Genomic DNA, 26,247 nt, shown 5'->3' with positions numbered 1-26,247 from the left:
TAAGGGAAAGTAATTCATGATGACCCACAAGATTACAAAACATAAAAAAGAAGTAAAGTAGCTGTAAAATTGCTGAATTATGAATACAAAAGAACTCTAGATGGTCTCAAAAACAGTGGTTCTACTCTGTTCTAAGAAAAAAAAAATTGCATCAATATGTCAATTGGGGAACAATGTTTGGTAAAGAGAAGAAACCAGATTGTTTGACTGAGGATGTAAAAAATGGGACAATTTAAGAGAATTTTGTAGTTTTTCTCATAGACTATCTGCATGTAAGCATTCTAGCTACTGTATATGACAATATTTTTTTATTAATTTGAGATAATTTCTTCTTCCTGATTTTTTACAACACATCATCTTTCATATTCTGTTCTTTTCTCTGTATACTCTTTAAGTTCTTTTTTGAAGAGTTTTTTTTTTTTGGCTTTTTTTTGGTCATCTCATCTATGCTTCTGGGTCAATTATTATCTGTAACCTATATGCTCAGTCTTATTCTACTTTCTCAATTGTAATCTCATATTACTAGTTGCCTGCTAGAACTTCCTACTGGTCAATCAATAAACAAGCATTTACTAATGTGTCAGGCACTCTGCTAGATACTAGGTATGTAAAGACATATAGTCCATGCCTTTCTGAAGCTTTTGTTCTACCATTGCCCTACAGGCACCTCAAAACTCAAGCCCAATTTCACTCATTGGCCTCACTTCTAAATCCACCCCTCCTTGAGACTTTCCCATTTTTTGTTGAAGTAATGATTTCTCAGACCAGGGCAACCCATGAAGCAAAGGAAAACAGAAGACAATCCCATTCAGTGTGATTACTTAGAGCTTCAGCACTGATAGTGGCACAATGGTAGAAAACATTGATAGGGGAAATGGCAAAGAGGAAACTAAAAATCATAAAATCATTTTTCCTATCTACAAAAATTAACAAGTTGTTACCTGACTAATGAGTGGACATCTTCCTAGAAAAACACAATCATATTAATCATGGCATTCGCAATAAAAATGAAACCATAAAGTAAAGAGAACTGGCAACTAAATGAAGAGATGGCATTCAGTTTTCCTTTGAAGACATAAAAAATGGCACTGGTAGAGCTGAATTTACCAAGTCTCAAAAGGCAATGACCACCAAATTTCATGAAACCCTGGGCTTTAATTGTAGCACTTTGGAAAAGCCCTTCTAAAAAACTACTAAAGAAAAATGTCAACAAAATATGTAACAACATATATTTTAAAGGTTGAGGAAGTACAATGTTCAACAAAAAGCTAGATATGATATTCCAAATTAAATTAACATGTGCTTTAAAATTTGAAGAATTCATTGCAGTTGCAGGTAGAGTGGAGAACAATGAAAAAGATGTCAGAGAATGTAGTTTAGGATGAACAGATGGGAGGGGCCAGTGACAGAAGAGCCTCACAACTGTGTCATAAAAAAAATACTTCAGAAAAAGAATTGGAAGGCACTGGTCATGCAAAGCACCAAATAGCACCATTAAAAAGAAATTATATTTTAATAAGTATGAAAAGATTGGTTGAAGAGGAAATCAAATATTTAAATAACCCTATCTCAGAAAAATAAATTGAACAAGCCATCAGTGATTTTAAGAAGTCTCCAAGACCAGATGAATTTACAAGTGACTTATATGAAACATTTAAGGACAATTAGTACCAATATTATATAAATTATTTGAAAAAGTAGGTAAAGAATTATTTCTATCAAATTGCTTTTATTTCTTTCATTCTTTATATGGTTTTGATACCTAAACCAGGAAGAGCAAAAACAGAGAAAGCAAACTATAGACCAAGTTTCTACTGAAGGTTGACGCCAAAGTTTTAAACAAAACACTAGCAAGAAGATCCCAACAATATATCACAAAGATCATACATTATGACCAAATAGGATTTATACAAGGAATACAAGGCTGGTTCAATATTAAGAAAACTATCACAATAACTGCTCATTCTAAAAGGAAAAAGCAAAAATCACATTCTAATGATAGATGCGGGCAAAGGCTTTGACAGAATAAAACACCCATTCCTAATAAAGCACTAGAAAACACAGAAATTGATGGAATCTTTCTTAAAATAATAAGTAGCATTTGTGCAATGGGGATAATCTAGAAGCATTCCCAATAAGATCAGGACTAACACTAGGTTGTCCAAGATCTCTAGTATTATTCAGTATCGTATCAACAATGCTAGCTATCATAGTGAGACAAGAAAAAAGGAATAAAGTAGGAATTAAAGAAACAATGTATGGGAAGGAGTCAAAACAATTTTGAGGCCATTGAGACACATATGAGGTAACTAAAAGAATAGACGATACCAATGGAGAGAAGGGAAATAAAAGCAAAACTCTTGACTTCTTTGTTACTGAAAAAACATAACAAAAAGATTATTAATTACCAAACTTTATGCTACCTCTATTGTTTATGCAAAATTGGGTCAATTTAAGTTATATTTCTAAGGGTTTTTGTAACTCTCACATTATAGAAATCCATAGTTACCAAAAGAACCTGTTTGATTCATTCTTGATGTCTCAATGTCTCATAGAGTCATTGGCTTCCATTTGCCCCTTTCTAGTTTTTAATGTGTGACTTTCTTCAGTTAGCTTTTGTAAATGTTTCCATTTGATCAATTCTACTTTTCTAAGGTGGTGTTTTCATCAATGGATTTTTTTCATTTGGGAAATTGTATTTTTTAAGGAATTGCCTTCCTTTTCCAAGCTATTGACTCTCTCTTGCATACTCTTTTCTTTTTTTATTAAAACTTTTTATTTAAAAAACACATGCTTGGGTAATTTTTTCAACATTGACCCTTGCAAAATTTTCTGTTCCAAATTTCCCCTCCTTCCCCCACCCTCTCCCCTAGCTGGCAGAGATCCCAATACATGTTAAATATGTTAAAATGCATGTTAAATCCATTTTTGACATTTTTGTACAATTACCTTGCTGCACAAGAAAAACCAGATCAAGAAGGAAGAAGAAAAACAGAAAAAAATGCAAACTAATAACAGAGAGAGTGAGAATGATAGCATTCTCATCCGATCTTTCTGATCCGACTTTTCTTGCATATGTTTTGTAAATAAAAAGCTTTTTTTTTGAAAATTTTAAAGAATAATCTAGTCTTCCCTTCTTTCCCCTTTCCCTCCTCGGCAAAAGTGAGGCCCCAAGATCCCTGGACTGCTCGGATGCAGGAGAGCGCGGGAGTGGTGAGAATGCTGGAGTGGTGAAAGCCCACGGCTCACTCCCTGCCACCTCTCCCCTGTCCCAGATGGACCGGTTCTCCTCCTTTACCGAGACGCTCCTCGGTTCTGCAGGAGCCCAGAGGTTTTGCATGGAGTCCGGTTGCCTCGCGGGACCCCAGATCTCACGGTCCCTCTCGTCCCGACTTCCCTCATTTCCGGTGGGGCAGAGAGAGCTTCTCTCCTTCACCACAGCAGCGCGCCCTGGGGTCTCCCAATAGTCTTCAACCTCTTTCTCAACAACTTCCTAACCGTGTAATGTGACTGCCAGGTGAGAGCCCTGGGACTGGAGAAAGCAAAGTGGACGTTGCCAACAGCAGTAGGGCTGCTCGGGTATTTCCACAGAAACTGTGATTTTTAAGATCTCTGCACAAACCTGAAGGCGAGTCCTGACCAAGGTTACTGTGTTTGTCCTCTGTTGTGGAAGGATCCACGATATCGGGGAGGTGATACCATGACATACAAGCGAATTGGGTGCTAAGAAAGAGCTGTACATAATCACCAGCCTGCTTTCCTTTCCTGCGGAGCCATCTGGGATCATGGCAAGATGGCCCCAGATGCAGTGGGAGACCTTGGCCTTTTAGAGCTAAGGCTTTTTGAAATACAAGCCTTACAGATCAAAATAATCAAGCTGAAAAAGGAATGGATTTTAGTGCACAAAAACTGGAAGACTTTTAGTATTTTGTTGATCAAAAATCAGCAAGTGAGAAAGCAACAAAAAGTCCTTTATGATACCATTAAAGTTTTCAAATGTCATTAAGAGCAGTGCTATGTGACTGTTGTGTTAATGACTGAACAGGAATAGACAAGAGGAGTTTGAAAATTCTCCAACTGATAAATGGTCAAAGAATATGAACAATTTTCAGACAAAGAAACTGAAACCATCTCTAATCATATTAAAAGGTGCTCTGAATCACTATTGATCAGAGAAATGCAAATTAAGACAACTCTGAGATATCACTACACACTTCTCAGATTGTCCAAGATGTCGGGAAAAGATAATGATGAATGTTGAAGGGGATGTGGAAAAACTGATACATTGTTGATGGAACGGTGAATGGATCCAAGTATTCTGGAGAGCAATTTAAAACTATGCTCAAAAAGTTATCAAATTATGCATACCCTTTAATCCAGCAGTATTTCTACTGGGCTTATATCCCAAAGAGATCTTAAAGGAGGGAGAGGGACTCACATGTGTTTATGCAGCCCTTTTTGTAGTGGCAAGAAACTGGAAACTGAGTAGATGCCCATCAGTTGGGGAAGGGCTGAATAAGTTATGGTATATGAATGTTATGGAATAATATTGTTCTATAAGAAATGATGAGCATGATGATTTCAGAGAGGCTGAAGAGACTTACAGGAAATGATTCTAAGTGAAATGAGCAGAACCAGATCATTATATATAGAAACAAGATTATACAACGATCAATTCTGATGCATGTAGCTCTTCTCAACAAGATGATTCAGGCCAGTTACAATGATCTTGTGATGAAGAGAGCCATCTACACCCAAAGAGAGGACTATGGGAACTGAGTGTGGATCACAACATAGAATTTTCACTTATTTTATTTTTGTTTGCTTATATTTTATTTTCTTTCTCATTTTTCTTTTTTGATCTGATTTTTCCTTGTAAATCAAGATAATTACATACATATATATGCCTATATTGGATTTACATATATTTTTCCATGTTTAAAAATAAATAAAAGATAAGGATTCTCAAAAAAAGAAAATATCTGGCAACAATTTTTTTTAAGGCAATAGGAGGAAGCAACTTGTCCAGGATCACATGGGTAGTGCCAAGAATCTAATTACTTATTTGAATTCCAAGTTCTTCTGATTCCAGGACCAGTGCTCTAACCGCTGCATTACCTAGCTGTTCCTCCAGTAGCAGAATCTTAATTAAACTTATCACTGAACTCATGAATTATAAGAATGCCTTCGAGAAGAAAACAAAACCCCAAAACTTTCAGATCAATTACATCAGAAAATTGAGAAGAACCAGCATAAGGCAGCAAAGCCTGAGGAAATCCTCCCTGATTCACATATATAGACTTTCTTATTTCATGAACTTGACTATGAAGAAAGGACAACCTATATACAGAGTGCAATATAGAGAGCAAACATATAATTGATTTGAAGCACATTTTGTGTACAAATGAAATAACAAAAGATCTAAAATCTAGTCAATTGCATCAAAACCACTTTGAAAGTGAAATTTTCATAGCAGATACTTATGATCAAACATTATAAACTATGATTAATATCCAAGATACCAACCATTAATCCATTGAGAAACCATTTTTTAACTTTGCTGTAGTTGTTGCTGAAACAGTTGGACTTGGTGTTCAAGAAGAATATGACACTCAAAGTGCTTTGAATCCTCTCATTGAAGAACTGCACTAAAAAACGGGAGCAGTGCCAAAGAAATAATAATCCTTTCAGAAATCCACAAAAAAAGATGATGGTTTGAAACTTTCAGATTCCTCTCCAAGGATTCCATCAGAAGTTGACTGAGTGACTCAGGCATTTTCTCCTGTTTTATGGACTTATTCTAATAAGAAAAATGACTTAGGCTTGAAAAGACCTTGTCCCTTTCTCTTAGAGTCTGGGAAAAAGACCTATCTTAAAACTTAAATGTCCTCAGCAATACTTCTAATTGCAGACCACAGAAAATTACATCACTATACGAAAACACTAGTCTTGTTATGTGCATTAATCTTGTTTTTCAAACAAGCACCGTTATTGATCACTATTCTTGCATTAACCAATGCTTGTGAGAAAGAATATAAATGAATTAATGACACAGGTTGAGACTGATAATCCAAAAGATTAAAAAAAAGGTGGTGGGGGGGGGTTGTGCCATGGAAACTACTGGGAAGCAAAGAAGCTTTCAAAAGGAAGGCTGAAAAAGAAAATGAATATTGCCCCCAAACCTATTTTGATAAAGGGGTACTCATCATTCAATCAATGGAGACTGTAATGGATAAAACCTTAACTTGATCGCTTTTCAGTTAACTACCCTCATGGAAATAAAACCCAAGGAAACGAGATTTATAAAAACTGATTTAGGCAAATGGCTTCTTATGGTGCTTTCAAACCCATTACAAAGGATCTTCCTTTTGTCGCACAAACTTAAATGGGAGCTACATTAAAGCAGAGGTCATAAGAAAAACTCTGTTTCCAGGAATACATTGTTATGTTCCACAATAAATCATCTGGATTTAAGAAAAAATACAGCTACAAATAAAAGAAAATCCTGCCTTCAAAATCTCTCTACTTCTGCAATAAAAATCTAAAATCAGTGTCTTTTTGATGACCTGAAAGTTACTATTGGCTATGAGCCAATAAAAAAATGAAAGGCAGGATGAAACACAAACAGCATGAACTTGCCCCAGGTCTTCACTGAAATCCTTGCAGAGTAACTTAAAGCACAAATTCTACAAATTATCTCTTTACAAGATAATCAGGATAAATCCTCCTTAGAAAGTATCCAGTGAAGATCTATAGTTTCAGCAGTAGATATTTCTCAATATAAAATGGATATTACTGTAACCGATATAAAGGAGGGTAGTCAAGATCAGGAGGGCATGAATTGTATGTTGATTAGTGAAGCTATGCTTTTAAAAATTAAGAAGCAGGAGCAGAAGAGAGAGAAAGTCCAAAATGAGAAAGAAAAGTGAATGTTCACTTATTAAAACTGTTTAATCTGCCAATGTGAATATAAGCTTATTTGACAGATGATTCTCTACTGTGTGAGCCAGAAGAAAATCTTTTTAAGTAGAAGATGAAGATTTATCAGTTGCTACAAAGAAACTAAGCAGTCATGAAGATCTGATATATCAAAAAAAGCATTTGGAGAGTCTTTATTTTAAAGATGATAAAAGACCATGTTGCAAAATTCCTATCACACTGAAGAGGTATGGAAGGAAGAAGAGCGGAGAAAATGGCTCTTACATACAAATAAGGATGTGAAATTCATTATGAAGATATTCCAGAAGAAGAAAGAGAAAAGAAACTAGCTTCTTTTTTCAAGACACCATTTCTACTATATTCCTCCCAACACACCTGAAAATTTCGGGGAAGTTGGGTTTCCTCCAACTCAAACTTGTGTGGACAGAGGATGTGTCAAGGAAGTTCTTGATCCTTATCCATGCCCCAAAAGGCAGCAGCCTTACAATGTTTTCTTCAAAAGGTAAAGAACAAAAGATACAGATACTGAGGAAGTTGCAAAAGGAGCCAGAACAAAATTCCTCATTTATTTATAGTTCAAATTGGAATACAAAACTTATTTCTTCACCTTTGAAATCTATTAGAATCTGATTTACACTAATCTAAATACAATACGCCAGGAAATATTTAAAATAATTTTGAGTCCATTTATTGTGTTTGTGCATTTTTTTTCTTGATTTTGCAATGTTAAAACAATGAGGTGCTTCCATTTTATCCTGTGTAATTTCAAAGAGTGGGTTTTATCCTTTGGGAATAAAATCTAAATAAACATTTAAAATTATGATAAAAAAACTTAACTAAAACATCCTTATTCTGACCCAGAGATTTCATTGCTATGTATATACCTCAAGAAAGTTAATAACAAAAACAAAGACTATATATCTACATGAAACTATTCATAACATCATTTTTGGTCATAGTAGAGAACTAAAAGTAGATGTCCATCTCTTGTGAAATGGCCAACAAAATCCTGGTCCATGAATGAGACAAGATGGGTATGAAGAATAAAGAGAATCATTAAAAAACTTATATGAAACGATAAAAAGGAAATTAAGCATAATCAGGAAAACTGTATACAATAACAACTATAGATAAAGATACCAGGCCTGGAGTCAGGAAGATCTGAGTTCAAATTTACCCTTTGATGCTAGTTAAGTGAACCTGGGCAAGTCATTTGACCATGTTTGGCTCAGTTTCCTCATCAATAAAAAAATGAACTAGAAAAATAAAGGGCAAACCACTTCAGTATCTTTACCAAAAAAATCTCACATGGGGGTCACAAAGAGTCAGAAATATCTGAAACTACTAAACTACTACCACAATGCAAATGGGAAAGAACAAAAATTAATTGAAATTGAATGCTTTGAAATGATAATGATCATTCTTACCCACAAAAAGAGATGTTAGAAGACACCTCTACTTTTGTGTGGTTGGGTTGTAAGGGGTGAGAGACACTATAATTTCAGGCTTTTTTTGGATAGATTTGTTAATTTTTCTAATTTTGTTAATTCCCCCCACTTTTTTAGTCTTTGTTATTTGAGATTACCTTCTGGTGAAGATGGGGAATAATACATTGGAAAATGAATATAATATAAAACCAAAAATACATCAATAAATTTTAAAAGGAATTTTTATGGAAAATAGTATCACGGATGCCATCAGAGAGATGTAAGATAATAAAGAGGGTTTGTCATATAACAAGGGCTTGACCCAATCAATGGAGAGATTGCGCTTTGTTATTATGTATGCATTATTTATTGAGGAACCTAGGGAAAGGTCAACACACTGAATTGGAATAGATGGAAGATTTTTAGGAAGATATAACCAAAATCCCATATGAAGAGAAGGGGTGGATAAACTGTGATCTGCACTTTTGGAGGATATGCCCATGGCAGGGAGATCAGAAATTCACTGAAGCAGTCAAATTTGTAAATGATGGGTTTTGAGATTATAGCTGGATAGAAACTGGGTTTGATAATGAACCTCATTGGGGATTGATCCACTTAACTGTCCCCTATGGCTCCAAGAAGTTGTAGCATACACAGCAGTCACGCTTCAGCAAATCATTTTGGCAGACAGGCTAAGCCAGACTGAAGGCAATCGAGAGGCCTCAAACCCTATGGTGAGTTAGGAGGTGTCTACCCCCAGCATGTAAAGATTTACTTCCCTTGGCAGATGAGGACAGTTTGTTCCAACTACCACGAGGGCAGGTGAAGCAATTATTGTGGAACCCTTAGAGCTTGGTTAGACATCAAAGACACTAAGGTCATCTATTGCATTTTGAGTCATCACCAGTCATTTTGACTGTTCTGCTATTGGAGAGTGATGACCCTGGAGGAGGAAGTAAGATTTACAACTTACAGCAACTCTTTTACCATTTCTACCCTCAAAGTCCCGTGGCAGTGGGTGAGTGATGAAGCAGCGGTGCAATACACTGGAGCTGTGGTCACAACCTTGCACACGGGGGACCCAGGCCAGTCATCTCACTGGAAGTAGCGGTGGGATTTGGCAGTTCTTGAGTGTCGGAGCAACCTTTGAAGGATTATTGCTCACCTCCGTATGTGATGAAGGCTATCTAGAAAAGATACCCTAAACATTTTCTGCTTACCCACTCCTGGTCTGATTACTGAGGCAGGCAGGGATCCTACCTGCAGTTGAAACACTAAAAAATGTACAAAACTTCTACAAAGTTGATCATGCTCCCCATTAGTACCTGGAATGTGCATCTATTTATAAACAACACAAAATCCAGTACACCTGCAAGAAAATGGCTCCTGTTGCAAGAGAATTCAATAGTATTGCATCCAAATAGCAGCCCTTGGTGAAACAAGGCTGATAAATTAAGGCCAGCTTACTGAAAAAGAAGCTGGATACACATTTTTCTGGAGTTGCTGCAGTGGAAAAGAGTGCTATGAAGATGGTGTAGGTTTTGCAATCAACACTAATCTAATAAACAAGTGCTCACATGCCTTCCAAAAGGAGATTTTCATGAGAATATGACTGCCACTTGCAGGGAAATTCCATATCACCATCCTCAGTACTTATACTTCCATCATGACAAACCTTGGTGAGGTCAAACAAAATTTATGCCCTAACCCTTATTAATGTTCCAAAAGAGGACAAGCTTGTCATTCTGGGTGACTTTAATGCTACAGTAGACTCGGATTACCAGTAATAGCAATTTATTATTGAACATTGGTACATCTCAGGATTTTCTCATCACCAACACTTGTATTCCATTTAGCTAAACTCAATAATACTTCATGGATGCACCCTTGCATTGGCTGTAAACATAATAGACTATGATCATGAAGAGAAGACATAAATAGGATGTGAAGGTGATGGAAGGCAATGGATGGGGTAGAGTGCTGGACTGTTTATAGGCTTATCTTTTTTCCAAGTTGAATGAGGGCCATATCCACTCATCTTGATCTATATATCACTGATGAACTCAGATGACTCTGGAGGGGAAGGGGAGACAGGCGATCTTGCACAAGCCCTCCCTCACTTAAATCCAACTCACTTGCATATCATGGCATCACTTCCCCGTGTCATGGTCCTCTTCCAGTACAATGGACAAATAAGTTGAATATTTGCATTCAATAAAAGCAGTGGCCCCAAGGCAAAAAGACTACTAGAAGAATTAATGTCAACACATTAGAGCACTTCTCTGAGAGGGAACAGTTTGTTGCCAACTTGGAGAGTTAAGTTGAGTCAACACACAACTGATAACAATGGAACAGAAACGGAGTGGGTAGCTTTCAGAGATCTGGTGTACGGCACTGCATTTGCTCATTTGGGTCAGAACTTAAGCAAACATCAAGACTGGTTTGATGAAAATGATGGGAAAATTCAGAAGCTGCTAAATGAAAAGCGAGAACTCACAGGATATACCAGCAGGATAGTTTATAAAGCTCTAAAAAGGTAGCATTCAAGTCCATCAAAAGTATGATCAAAACTTAGAGAGATGCAAGACTCTTGACTCAGTAAAAGGGCAGATAAAATTAAGTTTTATACTGATAGTAACAGCTAGATAGTTTTAGGATGCACTGGCAGCAATTTATGTATCAAAGACTTATGGGGCAACTCAACTACTCAGTGCTGATGGTGCCTCATTGATTAATGGTATGGGCATAATCCTCAAGAGATGGGCTGAACATTTCCCTAGTGTTCTCAAAGACTATCATTAAAGGCTGAAGCTATTGACCATTTACTTCAAGTTGAAATCAATTACTCCCTAGCTGAAGTTCCAACTGAAGAACTTTTGAATGTCATTAGGTTACTTGAGTGTGGCAAAGCACTGGGGGCTGATTCTATTCCCACTGTAATTAATAAGGTGGGAGGTCCACTGTTCATAAAAAGCTGGTTGACAAGAAGAAGCTCTGTCCCAGAAGTTCAAAGATGCCTCCATTGTCCATCTCTATAAAATTAAAGGGAATAGATTGTCTTGCCAGAGTCGGCCTTCCTAGGCTGATCCTTACATCCTTCTAAGAGCCAGTGTGGCTACAGAAGGGACTAAGGAATAGTCAAGTGTAATGACCGCGTTAGCACCCTGGATACCTTAGAATCAGCCGGAATCGGGATAAGCAAAAGTCCTTAGTCTTTGTTCATGGTCTTTAGGGGTAGGATTGGATTGGATGGAAGTAAAATCTCTGCGACCTTCCTTCTCCCTCGACTACGCCAAAGTGACCCTGGCTCATATTACTCCACTCCCTAGCCCCTCCTACAATTCTCTGTATGCACCAATTATCGAGCCAGCACAGGATAATGGGAAGGGCCATTCCCCAAGCACATGCCCATAGAGTACTGTCCAATCAGTAATTAGCCTTAAGTGCTCTAACGGTCCTCAGTGCATTGACTCAGGAGTTTCAGCCCTCTACTGCCTGACCACTCCAGGAGAAATGCTAGGAGCAGAACAGAAGTCTGGATACAACACTGTAGATCTGACCAAGGCCTTTGAGACTGTCAGTGAGGGTTTATGGGAAATTATGTCAAAATTTGGTTGCCCAGAGAAGTTCCTCAGCATAGAATGTCAATATCATGATGGGTGCTTACCCAGGTTCTAGAAAACGGGCAATGCTCTCAAATTTTCCCAGTCACCAGTGGAGTGCAACAAGGCCGTGTGCTTGCCCCCATGCTTTTTAGTATCATGCTTTCAGCCATATTGTCAAAAGCCTTCAGTGAGAACAAACCTGGAATCAAAGGCAACTTCTGCACTGATGGTATATTCTTCAACCTGAAAAAGGCCACAAACTAAAACTAAAATGGAAGGAATGTGGGCGCACGATTTTCTGTTTGCATATGATTGTGCACTCAATGCAGCCTCCAAAGCTGACATGCAACAAAGTATGGATCAGTTCTCTGCTGCTGATTTTGCTAATTTTGGCCTAACAATTAACACCAAGAAAACCCAGCTCCTCCATCAGCCAGCACCACACCATGTGTATGTGGAACCAGTCACAGCAAATGGAGAAGTTCAGAATGTTAAGTAGATAAGTTCTCTTACCTCCGAAACATACTTTCCAAGGATGTCCACATTGGTAATAAGATTGACCCATGCATTACCAGAGCTACTCAGTGTGTGTTTGAGAGACTCCAAAGGAAAGTTTGTGAGGGGAGAGGTGTTAGACCGACTACCAGACTGAAGGTCTATAGTGCTATTGTGCTGACCTCATGGCTATACGTCTGTGAAACTTGGACAGTCTACCAGCGCCATGCCAGGAAAATGAATCGCTTCCATTTGAATTCTTAGGAAGATTCTGAAGATCAACTGGCAGGATCAGGTACCAGACACTAAGGTCCTTTCTCGAACTAAATTGTCACATATTCCAACTCTACTAAAGGGAGCACAGCTTCACTGGGCTGGCTACATTGTTTGAAAGCTTGACAGAAAGTTTATTTTATGGAGAACTCACACAGGGCAAATGCCCACAAGATGGTCAGAAAAAGTGATACAAGGACAGTCTCAAGATTTCAACAACTTTAGAACTGGTGTATTACACGGGAGATGCTAACATTGGACCACCCAGTATGGCCTTCCATCATCAGAGGAAAAGCTCTGCTCTATGAGCAAGGTAGAATTGGATTAGCCTAGAAGAAACATGGGATGCACAAAAGTTAAGAGAAGCACCTCAAATGTCCATATGGTCCGTGTCTAACCTGCAGCAGAGCATTCTGAGTGTTGCAGTGGTCTGATGAGCCCCAATCGGATAACCTGGGACTGATTCTAACATAGTGATGTCATTTTGATCCTCCTTGAGAACAAAAAATAAAAACCAACCGACTGTGGATTTCAATTGGAAACTGAAGTAATGGGCATATCAATTTTTTACTTTGGAAATACTGATTCTTGGGATTTGCTGTAATGGTGTTTCAATTATATGGTATTAGAATGAAATTTGCATTGTATGACTTGTGTGTTATCTTTTAGAACAACTGGATATTTACATTGGACTTGAACTCTACTGTTCTGAGTGTAACAAGAATTATTCCATGAAGCATGATGCAATTCTTTGACATTTCTGGTCAATCACACGAAGACTCCAGAGCTTGCTTCCAACTCTTTAGTGACAAATGCTGAAAAGATTGAACATTTTAGGATAATGTGGCAACTGTGAGTGGTTCTGTGATCTTTTCCCAGCCTATAACAGTGACAGAAGAGAAACATGCTGCATTTCTTGACAGGAGAGTCAGCAATTGGCTCTGTTTCTTATTATTCAATTCATCAGGTTGTGTTAATGTACTTTTAAGATTCCCTGGGGAAGGGGAGGAGAATGACAGGCCTTTCTCTCTTGTAGCATCATGGTGACCATGTCCATGTGGAAGCTAGAGCAGGATATTCAACTAGGGAGTTTAAATCTTGACCCCAGCTGCCTTTTATGCTTTGAAATTTGTTCTTTCTTGATCTTAGATTTATGTTTCTCTCCCAAAATTCACAGCCAGGCCTGATGTCAACTTTTGTAGGGGTCCAGACCTCCTGGGTCTCATAGTATTGGAACCTAACAGTGGTAGGATAAGAGATCTTGGCAACTACTCCACTGCTGTTGGAGAGAAAGGTCACCAACAAGAGGATTATGCCCAAGCCTGGCCATTTTACCAAAAGACACATACATGGCATTGTTGGAAAGAACTAAAGTGAAATGGAAAATGTCTAATTAGCGATCCTGCCAACAACTTTATGTTCTAATGAGATTTAAGTATCAACCTCCTGACATAATACTGGGAAGCTGAGGGTTGGCAAATAACTGGCAGGAACATAGTAAGTGCGAAGTAAATGGCAACTATTAAGATGATAACTATGTCACTGGAGTTGGAAGTTAAGTTACCGAAGTTTTAAGTTTCTCTGTTAACGTGCCCTGTGAGGCTTTTATATTGAGCTTTCTTCTTTGGTGTGTAGAAATAAATTGCTTAGCCTAAACCTGATCCACAATGAACATTAACTATTTTTGACTGCCTTTTTTATGGGGGAAACCCAGGCTATAAGGAAATGTAATTTCCAGAAAATAGAGTAGGGGGGCAATTAATGAGCTGAAGAAATTGAGAAAAGAGTGCTTCAGACTAATTCTTTAATCCCACATGGTCAAGATGACTCCAAGCATTGTATGTAACAATAATAACTATTATTATTATCCTTATCAATTATTGTAACATTTCTACAACATTCTAAGGTCTGGAATGTACAAATTTATAGATAGGTAATTTTTATTCTCAAAACTACCCGGAGGAGGGGGAGAGGTAATACTGTTATCTCCACTTTACGGCTGAGGAAACTGAGGCAAAAAGAAGTTAAGTGACTTGATAGACTACGATCAAATAGCCAGCACCTATCTCAGATCAAATTTGAGTTTAGGTTTTAGGTTGAGTTTAGGCACATAACAGCTGCTCATACTAGATTGTTACTGACTGACCAATTCTTCAATAGCTCTCAAGTCTGTTTGCACCTCTCTCTTTGGAAAGCCACCACTCTGGTTAAGGCCTTTATTTCATCTCAGTTGAACTGTAGCCTATCCGTTTACAACACACTCTCCACAAACTCCTTGAATGATTTTCCTAAAGTGCAGATCTGGCCGTACACACCCCACCCATTAACAAACTCCAACGACTCATTATTTCTAGAATCAATCTTCATCTCCTCAGCACAAAATTTTAAGCCTTTCACAACCAACCTTTTCCACCTGATTACGTATTGCCCCTCTTCACACTTAGGGCTTCAACTGGCCTTCTTACTGATCTTCATGCATAGCCTAGAACTCTCCCTTCTACTCTTTTGCACTTCTTGTACTCCATATTTCTGGACCACATTCTCTCCCCATCTCTGCTTCTTAGAATCTACTTTTGTTCGTGGCTCAGCTCAAACATCATGTTCTACGTGCATTGTTTCCAGATCATTTTCCAGATAGCTACAGTAATGGTAATGGTCCGAAGAATCCCAGGATCTGTTGGACTGGGACTCTTTCTTTGAGCCTGAGGTTTATTTTGGGTCCATGGGGAAGGATACAAGTTGCCATCCTAGGCTAAAACTCATGAGCAGCCAGTGGCTTCTTAATGGTCCTTACATGTCCTGTGATGGGGATTGTGCCTAAGAGGATTGGTACCTGAACCAGGAGTCACTCCTCTGAGGCTCTAAGTAAGGAGGAGAAATGGCTCCTGGTTTCTTATTAAGTGAACATCTGTATCGGGATACAACCAATGCACGCTCTTTCTTTTGGACTTTCAGTAAAAGTAGGGGAGGACTACTCTCCATATACTTCCACTCCAAAACACAGCAGTAATAGCAACCATACACAAAAGGCAGCAGGAATATCATTGTCTAGGTTTATCTCAGGCTGGACCTCACAGGAATAGCTGCTTCTTACTTTCTGGTTGCTTTCCCTAAACTCAGGTCAATGAACAGCAATCCTGAGGCATTACCACTTTCACTTCCATGGGTAAACTTGAGAATTCGAGAGATCAAAAACTCAATGGAAGTTTATTTCCATTGGTTATTTCCATCAGTTTCCCAGAGAAGAGCACCACCATCTGTGGAGAATCCTTGACTTAAAACTGCTTGGCCAGTCAGAAGTTCTGGGACTTAGAGCTGCCCAGATAAAGGCAAGAAAGACCTGTTGAGCAGCCCAGCCACTCACCATTTCTCCTCCCGCCCCGGGATAGTACCCCAATAGTAGTAGGATAGGGTTTCCTGTCTTAAATGTTTGACAATACACACCTTTGAGTCTTAAAACATTTTTAAGGTGAATCAAGAGAGAGGTCTTAGAGTTTTTATCTACTTTGCACTTAGGTACAAAGGATCTTGACTAGAAAGGAGCCAGTGATCATTTTTAGGAGGATCCAGGCATGAACTTATAATATCCACACTTAATTTTCCCCCAAACTCAGTGTAGAGGCAATGATCCAGAGAGGGTGTGAAAACAGTTTTTGATCCTCTCTCGTTAGTGTCAGAATGAAATCTAGCACTGCTTGAAACAAAGGGTTGGAGCCCTTTGAGTAAGAAAACTCTCAGAGGAGATTTAGGAGATACTGGGGGCTCTCTGGGATAATTGACTGTGCACTTCTTCACTGAAGAAATGATTTCCCACTTCTGTCTTTATATCCCCCATACTACCTGACCCTGAGCAGAAGCCTTCAAAAGTCTTGTTGAAATTCTGAAGGACTCGATGAATGTAATGATAAAGCAGCATTGTAGAGGGCTGAAGATGGATCAGACAAGGAAAGGGATGCCCCTCTGATCCAGAATGAGACCTGAACACTGGGGTGTGACGATGAAGGGATTTTTTTGGCTGGTCTAGGCAAGTTTTTGGAAGGGTTTTCTAAATTTGTCCTATGGAGGGAGAGGGGGAAGGAAAGACAATATAATGCTTGTAAAATATATTTTAAAAATTAAACATACTGGGAGCCACCATGATACGAATGCTTGTTCATTTGTTCAGGAGGGTAGTTAACATTATTCTTTCTTCTTTTTAACATATGGAGAAATCAAGAGAGATCCAATGACCCACTCAGGGTTTTAGAGTGAGAAAGAGGAGAGAGGGAAAAACTTTTATCTATGGAAGATCTATGGAAGTTGAATGGATGAATGAATAAATAAATGGATGGATGGATAGATGAATGAATGAGTGAAATGATCCTGATTCACAAGGGTCCTTCAGGTTAACCTTCATTCTTTTGATGGATGCCAGATGGTTTTGCTCAAATTTTGTGATCTTTAATAGATTTAGGAAAATCTATTAGTGAATAAGTGATGTGAAAAGTGTGAAAAGTGACACATAAAGAGGTTGGGGCAGGTTGTAGTTTCAGACATGGGTGCTCTTCCTCTGCAAACTGCTGGTCCCTTCTAATAGAATTTTGTGGACCCCTTTGGGAGAGACTATGAGATCCAGACTTCTCAGAACTATGCTTTTAAACACATAAAATAGATCACATCAGATCACAAAGGAAACTAAGAAGTATTTTTCCCCATTCAGTTCCATAGAGCCCAAATTAAAAAAAACCTTGTGGTAAAACAGAAACTTCTTCATGGACAGAATGGTCTCACTTTTGCATTTGCACATCCGGCCCCTAGCACTTATTTGGTATTTGGCACATACTAGATACCTAACTGCTTTTTAATTCATTTGTTCATTCATTTATCCATATCTGACTAATAGATCATCCTGAGGTAAGTAGACTAAGGTAAGCCAAAATTCCCAAAGTGCCCTTTGAATTAGAGAGCTGTATGTCTCTCTACTGACAGGGGAGGAAAAGTGACTCCATAAGGCTCCTGAAGCTCAGTCAGGTGGGAACTGAGGAAATGAGCTCTGGCTCTAATCAGTGGGTCTGGATTCAAATCCCATATCTAACATTATCTGTGTGATCTTGTCCCTTAATGTTCTTGCTCCTTAAGGTCTGGCAAGATGATGCCCAAAGGCCCTTCTCACTCCAAACCCATGATTGGAAGTCCTCGATTCCCAAGACACATAGCTGGCTTTTCTAAAGCCTAGCTTAGGTCACAGATCTAAGAGACAAATAGCTGTCAATCATGGCTCCCTCCCTCTCAAGCAGCACCTCATTTCCTTTATTCTATCCTGTCATAACACACCAGGTTCCCTGGTGACAGATGAAAGTCTGCTTTCCCATTGCCAGTGTTAGAGACAGCTGCCAATCTGAGGCACTAACTCCTTCAGCCATGAGAAGTCATTGGTCTGATAGCCCCTGGTCATTTAGCAGCTCAGGAGGCTCAGGGCAGGAGCCTTCAATAGAAGACTCCATTTTGAATGGAGGAATGAGGAAGAATGCAGAGGTCTTTGTTTGGAAAAGCTGTGACTAAAGCAAAGTCTCAAGTTGTTCAAGGAATGGGTGCTGACACAAGCTGTCACTCAGCCATAATGGGTACCGGTGGAAGGGAGGCCCTTGGGTAGAAGATCATCAGTGACTTCTGACTTTCTAGGACAGTTTTTTTAGTCTTTTATTTTTGATTTTAGAAAGTGATTTTGCTTCTCTAGGCATTTGCTGTTTTGTTTTGTTTTGTTTTTTTTCATTTTTATTGATATCCTATATCTACATTATTGCTAAAAGAGTAAAAAAAAGAGAGAGAGAGTAGAAAGGATGGTCGATTTCAAGCTGGAAGGAAAATAAAAGCTTGTCCAGTCCAACCCCCTCATTTTTCATATCAGAAAACAAAGCAGCTTGGAGTGGAAGGTGCCAGGTCCCGTGACTTTATTAGACTTCCATTCTTTGTTGATTACTTGGTGCTGTGTTCATATTCCGTGAAGCATTTTGTGAGCTCTCTTTTCTTACAGAATACCAAAGCCACAGAAAAAGACAGAAACCCCAGTCCCCCATCTACAACTCCCAGGACAAGGTCTGGAGCCCAGACTTCACCGCCTCAAATAGGTTCGGATTCACATACTATTCACTCAAGAAATAAAAAGCCAAGAGACCATGGAATGGTGGAGCCCAAAGCCAGCATCTCAGGCGGGGTGTCCCAGGCAGGCCAGGTCTGGCTTAACAAAGGCATTGCAAGATTTACGACCGTCTTTCCTTGGGAAATCCCCAAGCCCGGGCCCCTCATCTCCAACGCCTCCTGCTGTCTTTCCAGGGTCTTTTCCCATTGGACCCATGGCCACGTTCCAAACAAAAAGCAGAACATATGGAAGAAAGCAGACAAGGGCTTTCCAGGAATCCCCAATGTTTCTCCAAATGTTGTTTCAAGCAGGAAGAGAGGATGGTTTATGGTAAATATAAACAGTCCTAACCCCAACCCTTCCACTCAAAGACTGCTTCATCAATTGGTCGGATTCGGGAATCTGAGAGCCCAAACAAAGGCAAAATCTTCAGGCTGGGAGCCAGTCCCTCCATTGCCCTCCTAGCCCAGCTTCCAGGCTACTCCCCTCCCCCTCCCTCTCCATCCCAAGGCATCTCTTGTCGTGGACAAGAGAAAAGAGCAGAGCAGAAGGGAGAGGAGGAGGGGACAGCAGGGACGCAGCCGCGCTCACAGGGCCTGAGCTCAGAGGGCTCTGTGGAGATGCCTTTTCGGGGAGGGGGGGAGGGCAGAATCACCGGCTTTACAGAGCGCGGGCTGGGAAGGCTCCTCCGGAACCCAAGTCCCAACTCCGCTCCAAGTCGCCCCGTTTACACTGACCCAGGCCCCCGCGGCCCTCCACCGTCCCCTCATCCCTCAGGCCCCAAGAAAAGCCAGCAGGAAACGGAATCGATCCGCAGCCTCCAGGGCGTGTGGGTTCGGATGAGCTGGTGATTGGTCCCCACCGGCACCCGAGCCCCAGTTAGAGCCCAGATGGCTTGTGAACCCCTGGAGGGGGTCGGGGGACTTTGAGCTCGCCCTTTCCTGCCCGCGGACCCCGAAGCCAGAGTAGGAAACAGGGGACCACGGGAGGGGGCGGGCTAGAGAAGCAGCTGAGCCCCAGATCCGGGACTCCCAGGCGGTCCCTCCTCCTCCCACCCTCCAGGCTTCCAGGGCCTCGGCTTCAAGCCTCTGCGGGAGTAGAAACATAGCGGGAGGGAGGGTCGATGGAGGACGGATTGAGGAAGGGCTGGGAGGAAGGACGGAGAGATGGAGGGATGCGGAGAGGAGGGATAGATGAAGGACGGATGGAGGGAAACGCAGAGGTGGAGGGATACAGGGCGGGCTGGGGTGGGCAGAGGGCGGGCTGGGGTGGACAGAGGGCGGGCTGGGGTGGACAGAGGGCGGGCTGGGGTGGGCAGAGGGCGGGCTGGGTGGCTCGAGGCTGGAGCGCCGGAGGCTGGGGACGCTCACTCGCTCGCTCACCATTATCCGGGGAATGCTCTTCTTGCCTTGGTACGACATGTTCAGCCCCCGAAGACCCCCAGCAGGCCCGCCGCGCTCCCGCTTCTGCCGGGGTGTCTGCCAAGGTCCGCGCGGCGTCAGGGAGTTCCTGGGACTAGGGGGAGGGGCGAGGGTTCGAGGTAGACTTTGTGGGGGAGGGGAGTGAGGGACGCTTCCCCGGGTTCCCAGACGCCGCGGGGTTTGGAAGGCTGCGTGCTTGTATGTGCGCGGGCGCAAAGTGTGCGGGCGGGGAGACTGTTGTTCTGAGGCTGGTGGCCCCGCCCTCGGGCCTGGCCCCGCCCCGGTCCTGGCCCCGCCTCTGGGTCTGGCTCCGCCCCTTCCAGGCCAGCAGATGCTGCCTGGTTTAGGGAGCCTTGGTGGGCGGGGGCGGGAAAGGCGAGCGGAGGGCGGAGCTCCACCAGGCTCAGTCCAGCCCCCGAAGTCTTCCTCTATACCTCTCCCCCTCCCCTAGCATGCCGGGATCCCTCCAAGTGCGACGGCCGCGTTCTGAGCGGGCTCGAACCCCGGCTCGGCGCTTCCAGTTTGGTGGGGGCGGGCTATGGGAACCTGGGCCAAGTTCGAAGGGTGCAAAGGGGGGGGCTTCGGCCCCCCTTCCCCGGTCCAGAGCTGGGCTTCCGGCTCAGTGAGCCCCCGGGCAAAGCCAGGAGACTGGCGTGGTTCTGGGGAACAGGGCTAGGGGAGAAGTGGCAGGAGAGGCGGGGGGGACCCTGAGAGCTTGGAGGAGTTGGGCGCGGGTGCGAGGAAAGTCTCCTGAAGGGCAGGGGGAGGCCGGGCCTGGGAGAAGGCGTTAGGCTGCCGTAGGAGGTGCGCCCGCGGGACCACGCCGGCCTCTCGCCTCTCGGGATCGGCCTCTACATCCACAAACGTGGCCGGGCACAAACGTCCAAAAGACCCCGCTGCGGAGACACCCAGGCGTCTCCCTCCCTCCGTCCCTCCCTCCCTCCGTCCTCACGCACGCACTCATTCACTCGCTCCTTCTTTGCAGGGGCTCCCAAACTTGCCCGTCTCGGCTCTCTCCTCTTCCCCTCCCCTCCCCCTCCCCCACGCTTCCTCAGGTTTTAGCTCCTGACCTCGGCCTTCAGGGCTTTACCGGCTCCCTCCCCAATCCCTCCACCAAGGAATCCTGCAGGTCACGGAGCGCCCCCTACCTGGGGCTGGTTCGGAGGAACCCCAGCGGCAGATGGAGCGTTGGGTTCGCAGGGTCCCGCGCCCTCCTGGGTGGCCTCGGGGGGACTGCTGTGAGTCTCGCTGGCCCGGGGGGAGCTGGAAGGTCGGCGGCCGCCCCTCTCGGCGAGGCTCGGCGAAGAGGAGGTCAGGGTCTTATTCTCGAAGGCGTCTTTCACGTTGCAGAACACGCCGCCGCATTTGTGCCTGGCCTTGGGGCTGCCGCCCGAACCCAAGGAGGCGAAGTAGGCTGGCAGCTCTGGCTTTCTGGCCTGAGGGGCCTGCTCCTCTGCCATGGGGGGCCCAGGGGTTCCCTGCACGCGCCTCGAGCTTCGCGCCCGTTGTGGGCCGGGAAATGAGTGGACGGACGGAGCCCGGCTCAAGGGTCCGCCAGCCCAGTCTCCTGGAGCCGACTGAAGCTTGTGGAGCTGTCCGGGAATCTGTGGTGCTGAAAGCAGCCGGCCCAGCCTGGAGGTCCAGGAGGCCCGCCCAGATCTCTAGGGGGAGGGGACCCACGCCTGCCCAGATCTCTAGGGGGAGGGGACCCACTCCTGTCACTTTTCTCGAAGACTTCTCGGCTCTGTTAGAGCGTGGGGCGGGATAAGCGCGTAGTGAATGGCTGAAAGGGCTGAGAATCTGAATATTCAGAACTGACAAGCCTCCTTTAGCCACCCCATTTTCTCACCCCCAGGATCTGCCTGCCCCTCTCCCCCTTCCCTCCCCACTCCCCTGGGCAACTTTTGGGATTCGTCCGGCATCCTCCAGCAGAAGGAGGACCGCCCACGACCGAAACCCAAGTTACAAATGTGGGTCTGAGTGTTAAGAAGTTGCTCCTTGAAATGCTGCTTTTCTAAGCCTCTCCTCATGGCTATGACATCACATGTTACATCATCATTCCATCATTTATTATCGCCCCGGGCATTATGAAAACTGATCTTAAGGATGTGGAATGATGAGTATATTTCAACATTAAAAGGATCCTGTAGATTTAAGGTATCTACCCAGCTCCATCCCCAGGAAAAGCCAGATTCAGCTCTGAGACTCTGCAGCCTCTGGCTCTCCCTGCCTTCTATGTTGCACTCAGTGAAAATCAAGCTCTTCACCCTGACCTTACACATTGTTGTGCACTACATTACCATCAGACTCACATTAAGTGATGGAAACTTAGAACTGTTTCTCCTAATTGGAAAAATACTTTCACTTTGGGAAAATAGTTGAATATTTTCTCAGAAAGGGACTTAATAGACAACTCCACGACCAGAGAAGATGCTGAGTGGGCCCTCCTGCTGACCTCAGCCACATGATGATTTCTCCTGGTTATCATCCCTACTGCAGGACCGACCCTGTGGATCTTGTCTCTTCACATCCCTTTTTATGATCTGGAGAAGAACCTGATCATCAATCCCTTGCAAACTTAAGAGGCTTTGTTACTCAGAGAAGACAAGTCACTGTAACACAGAAGGGAGAGTTATCATGATTGATCAAATTGATAAATTCTAATCTACTTCTTCCCAGGCAGGGGGGTGGGGGTGGGAAACGGCTATTTTAAAGGTTTCAAACTTTTTATTAAAAAGTTTGCAATAATTTATTATTTTACAAATGAATAGAAATTTTCAGATATATGAATCACAATACAAAAATATGTGTAAAATTTCATAGCTGATCAACATCCAGTCCTCTTTTAGACCTGCAAATTACAGTCATAGCGCTAAACAAACAATTATATATGAAGAATGGGGTTATTAAGATATTACCCAAGAAAATGCAAATAAGTCATGGCATATTTATCATGAGAAAACAAGATCTATAACTCAGAACTCGCATAAATGTACAATAAAGCTTTTTTTTAAAAAAAAAGGTAGTCCATAAACCCATAATTGACTACACATATTCACACTATGATTTCCTGAGTTTAAACTAAATCCCTTCTATGTGGGCTGAAACATATGCTAATTCTTAAGGTTTCCACATGATGACAATTGTACTTGCTTTTAAACTGTCACAGAGACCCTCAGGCAGATTCCTAACTACCAGAATCCCAGCTGATGAGCTGTGTAAGGCACTCGAGGCCATACTGAAGGCTATAGATATTACTAGAGGGGGTCCTTTAAATCCTCATCACAGGCCTTTACCGGCCTGACCCTTAGAGCATAGATCTCAAATACCCAGTATATAGCAAAGTATGCTGCAATTTAATCGGGCTTTAGTTTAGACAAACTCAGGAAGACAAGTGTTGTTTGTATCTCAACAAAGCACGGGAATAGTGATCATAACGAGTATACAGTTCACATTTCTTAAGGAAATATTTCAGGTGACTTTAGCATCTCTTCAGGAACTCTGTTTAGAAGAAATACATTTGCATGGATTTCTCAAGTTCCCAAAGAAAGCATTTAGTATATTAGTAAGCGATTCGGATGTGTATGTTGTGGAAAAGGGGAGAGAAATGTCAATCCAGCTCCTCCTGCCTGTGAATAAAAGTTAAAACGAGAATATGGGAGATGCACCCTGATTTGCAAATACTTAGGGTTTGGGGTTGCTCCTGGAAACACGAGGCTCCAAAAAAGTCCATGAAGAAAGGAAAAATCCTACCCCCCCCCAAAAAAAATCTCCCATTTGGAGAATAAGATTAAGAAAAGGGTGCTTGTACCCATGAGCAAGAATGAGGTCTTCAGATGAATGCAATGAAATCACTGTACTGGGCAACAAAAGAGGCTGTATTGAATAGACCAGATGGGCCTCAGAAAAGATCCAGAGTGGCCACTTAGCAGCCTTGGGGTGGGGGCGCTATTCTCTGAAAACATTCAACCAGCCTTTTTTTTTTTTTTTTTTTTTTTTTGTCTTTTCTATATACATACCTTTTTACATATAAACATCGACATTTTTATAAGTATCAAGACTTATTTACATGCTTCTCTTTCCTATACAGTTAACTTTTAATTTTTCAAAAAGCTATGCTTATGGGAGTGAAGTTTATGGGGCAGGAGAAAGGAGTATTTTAGACATATCTACAACATGCAAAATCATGGTCCAGGTAAAGAAAAATGAAATGTACTTCAGCTCACTTCAGACACGTGTCCTGACACTGGTTGGGGCAGCAAACGCTCTCATACAGACCCACGGTGGGGCCAGCAAATAGCAGCACTGAAGCCCCTGGGCTCCCCTAGAAGAAAACTAGGGCTGCCTGGTGGGCATTTAATTTAAGGCCTATTTAGAAATGCCTGCATAGTACATTCCACTGAATTTCAATCCAAGAGTTCCAGAGCAGCTCAGCTTCAAAGGGAATAGCATTCACCGTAGCTCTAAGCAAAACAAATGTGAGAGGCTGATGGAGTGAGTGGAATCCAACCTACCGGGACATTAAGGATTCAATGAGATTTATTTTAACCTTGAAATATGAAACTATGACATCAAGAGCACTTATGAAAGTACTCACAGTGGTGAGCAATTTGTCATGGGGGGAGGGATAAATTGTGTGGAATGGTAACAAAAAGGTATGGGCCCTTCTCATCTATGGACCTGTTAATGGTACATTTCCCCAATGGTTATCCTGTGTCCACCAAAGAAGATACGCTTCAGTCCTCAGTGCAGACAGGGGTCAGTAAGCTTCCTTCTGATACAAACCCTGGGAAATTCCAATCCTATCCAATTCAGGTGGATTTCCGTACCATGAACAGAAAACGGTCTCTAATATTGATATATTTCACATCACTTTCAAGCAACTCCATCTTCTTTTCCCTTCACTAATTCCCAACTTAAAACTCACTTATTCATGCAGTAAAGCCTTTCTTTCCTAGTCCATTCAAAAGTCTAAATGATCTGCACTCTATTGCATGCTAAACACCCAATGTTCCAACTGCCACAGGATTTTTTTTAAAGCTTAACATCCATGTGCTGTCTTCTGGCTTCCTTAAAATAGATCCCACACATAGAAACCATAGTGGGACCTACATTGTCAAACCGATGAAAGATGGAAAGGTGGAAAAGGAATCATCTCCGACATGTGATGTTTCCTCCAAGTTTTGAGGAGTGGCGTGGGACGGCAGAAAACCCCAGGAGACAGACTGAGACGGCCGGCTTGGAAGAGAAGCCTCGCCCGGGAGGAGGGGCTGCAATAACTTGCTGGTTTGGCTCTGAAAAAGAGTTGAAAAATGGTATTGTTTTTAGTATAAAATGTAAATTGCTTGACGCTTATCAGAACGGTAAGATATTGTAGAAATGTCTAGAGGAAGCTTATGCTTTTAATACAAAAATCCTTATTGTTTACAATGAATACTAGTGGTCAATATTTCCAATATTTTCTCAGAAGGTCTTAAAAAGAGTCAGGGTAAAAATAAGCTGGATGGGACAGTGATCATAATTCATTAGCATCATATGCTCGTCCGGCTTGTCCAAGTCGATTAAGGCAGACAACCGAAGCTGTGTTTGGGAACTGTCAAGAGTCAATCAACCAGAATGAATTAAGTGCTTACTGTTGAGTTCTATACTGGGAATACAAAGGAAAAGGTTCAAAATAACACAGTTATTGTCCTCAAAAAGTACCCATTCTAAAGAGAGGAAAAGTAAGGCTCAAAATACATAGAAGGCAGACCCAGCTTGGAGAGAGGGAACAACTAGAGCATAAAAATCTCAAGTGCTTTTCAGTGTCTACCCCTAGGGCTTTGCACAAAGCAGCCATTATTAAATGAACGCAATGCTCACTGGATGCAAAGCCTAAGATATTGTTTGCCTATTGCCACCCCTTGGCAGGGAATCAGAGAACTGCAAAACCCCAAAAGATGTGGGAGGTAAAAATGGAAGCTCCCTGA

At 42.1% G+C, this 26,247-nt stretch overlaps 2 protein-coding genes across 7 annotated transcripts in view; both read right to left on the bottom strand.

Annotated features, from left to right (window-relative positions):
* DPYSL4 (dihydropyrimidinase like 4) overlaps positions 1–21,753 on the bottom strand; it is a 74,876-nt gene extending 53,123 nt beyond the window's left edge. The window contains exons 1-3 of the mRNA XM_051973880.1: positions 21,427–21,753; positions 20,825–20,950; positions 20,240–20,725 (exon numbers count right to left, since the gene is read on the bottom strand). Of these exons, the coding sequence (XP_051829840.1) occupies positions 20,240–20,725; positions 20,825–20,950; positions 21,427–21,738 (924 nt within the window). The 5' untranslated portion in view covers positions 21,739–21,753. The remainder of the gene's footprint in view (positions 1–20,239; positions 20,726–20,824; positions 20,951–21,426) is intronic.
* Positions 21,754–22,985: 1,232 nt separating this feature from the next.
* The window catches only part of JAKMIP3 (Janus kinase and microtubule interacting protein 3), a 179,096-nt gene continuing 175,834 nt past the window's right edge, over positions 22,986–26,247 (bottom strand). For all 6 annotated transcript variants that reach the window (XM_051982747.1, XM_051982745.1, XM_051982751.1 and 3 more), the window contains exon 25: positions 22,986–25,572. The gene's annotated coding sequence lies outside the window, so the exon portion shown is untranslated. The remainder of the gene's footprint in view (positions 25,573–26,247) is intronic.

This window comes from Antechinus flavipes, chromosome 2 (assembly GCF_016432865.1).
Source record: "Antechinus flavipes isolate AdamAnt ecotype Samford, QLD, Australia chromosome 2, AdamAnt_v2, whole genome shotgun sequence".
NCBI lineage: Eukaryota > Metazoa > Chordata > Mammalia > Dasyuromorphia > Dasyuridae > Antechinus > Antechinus flavipes.
The sequence above is the reverse complement of the archived record's forward strand: the minus strand, read 5'-3'. Positions and strand labels throughout refer to the sequence as shown.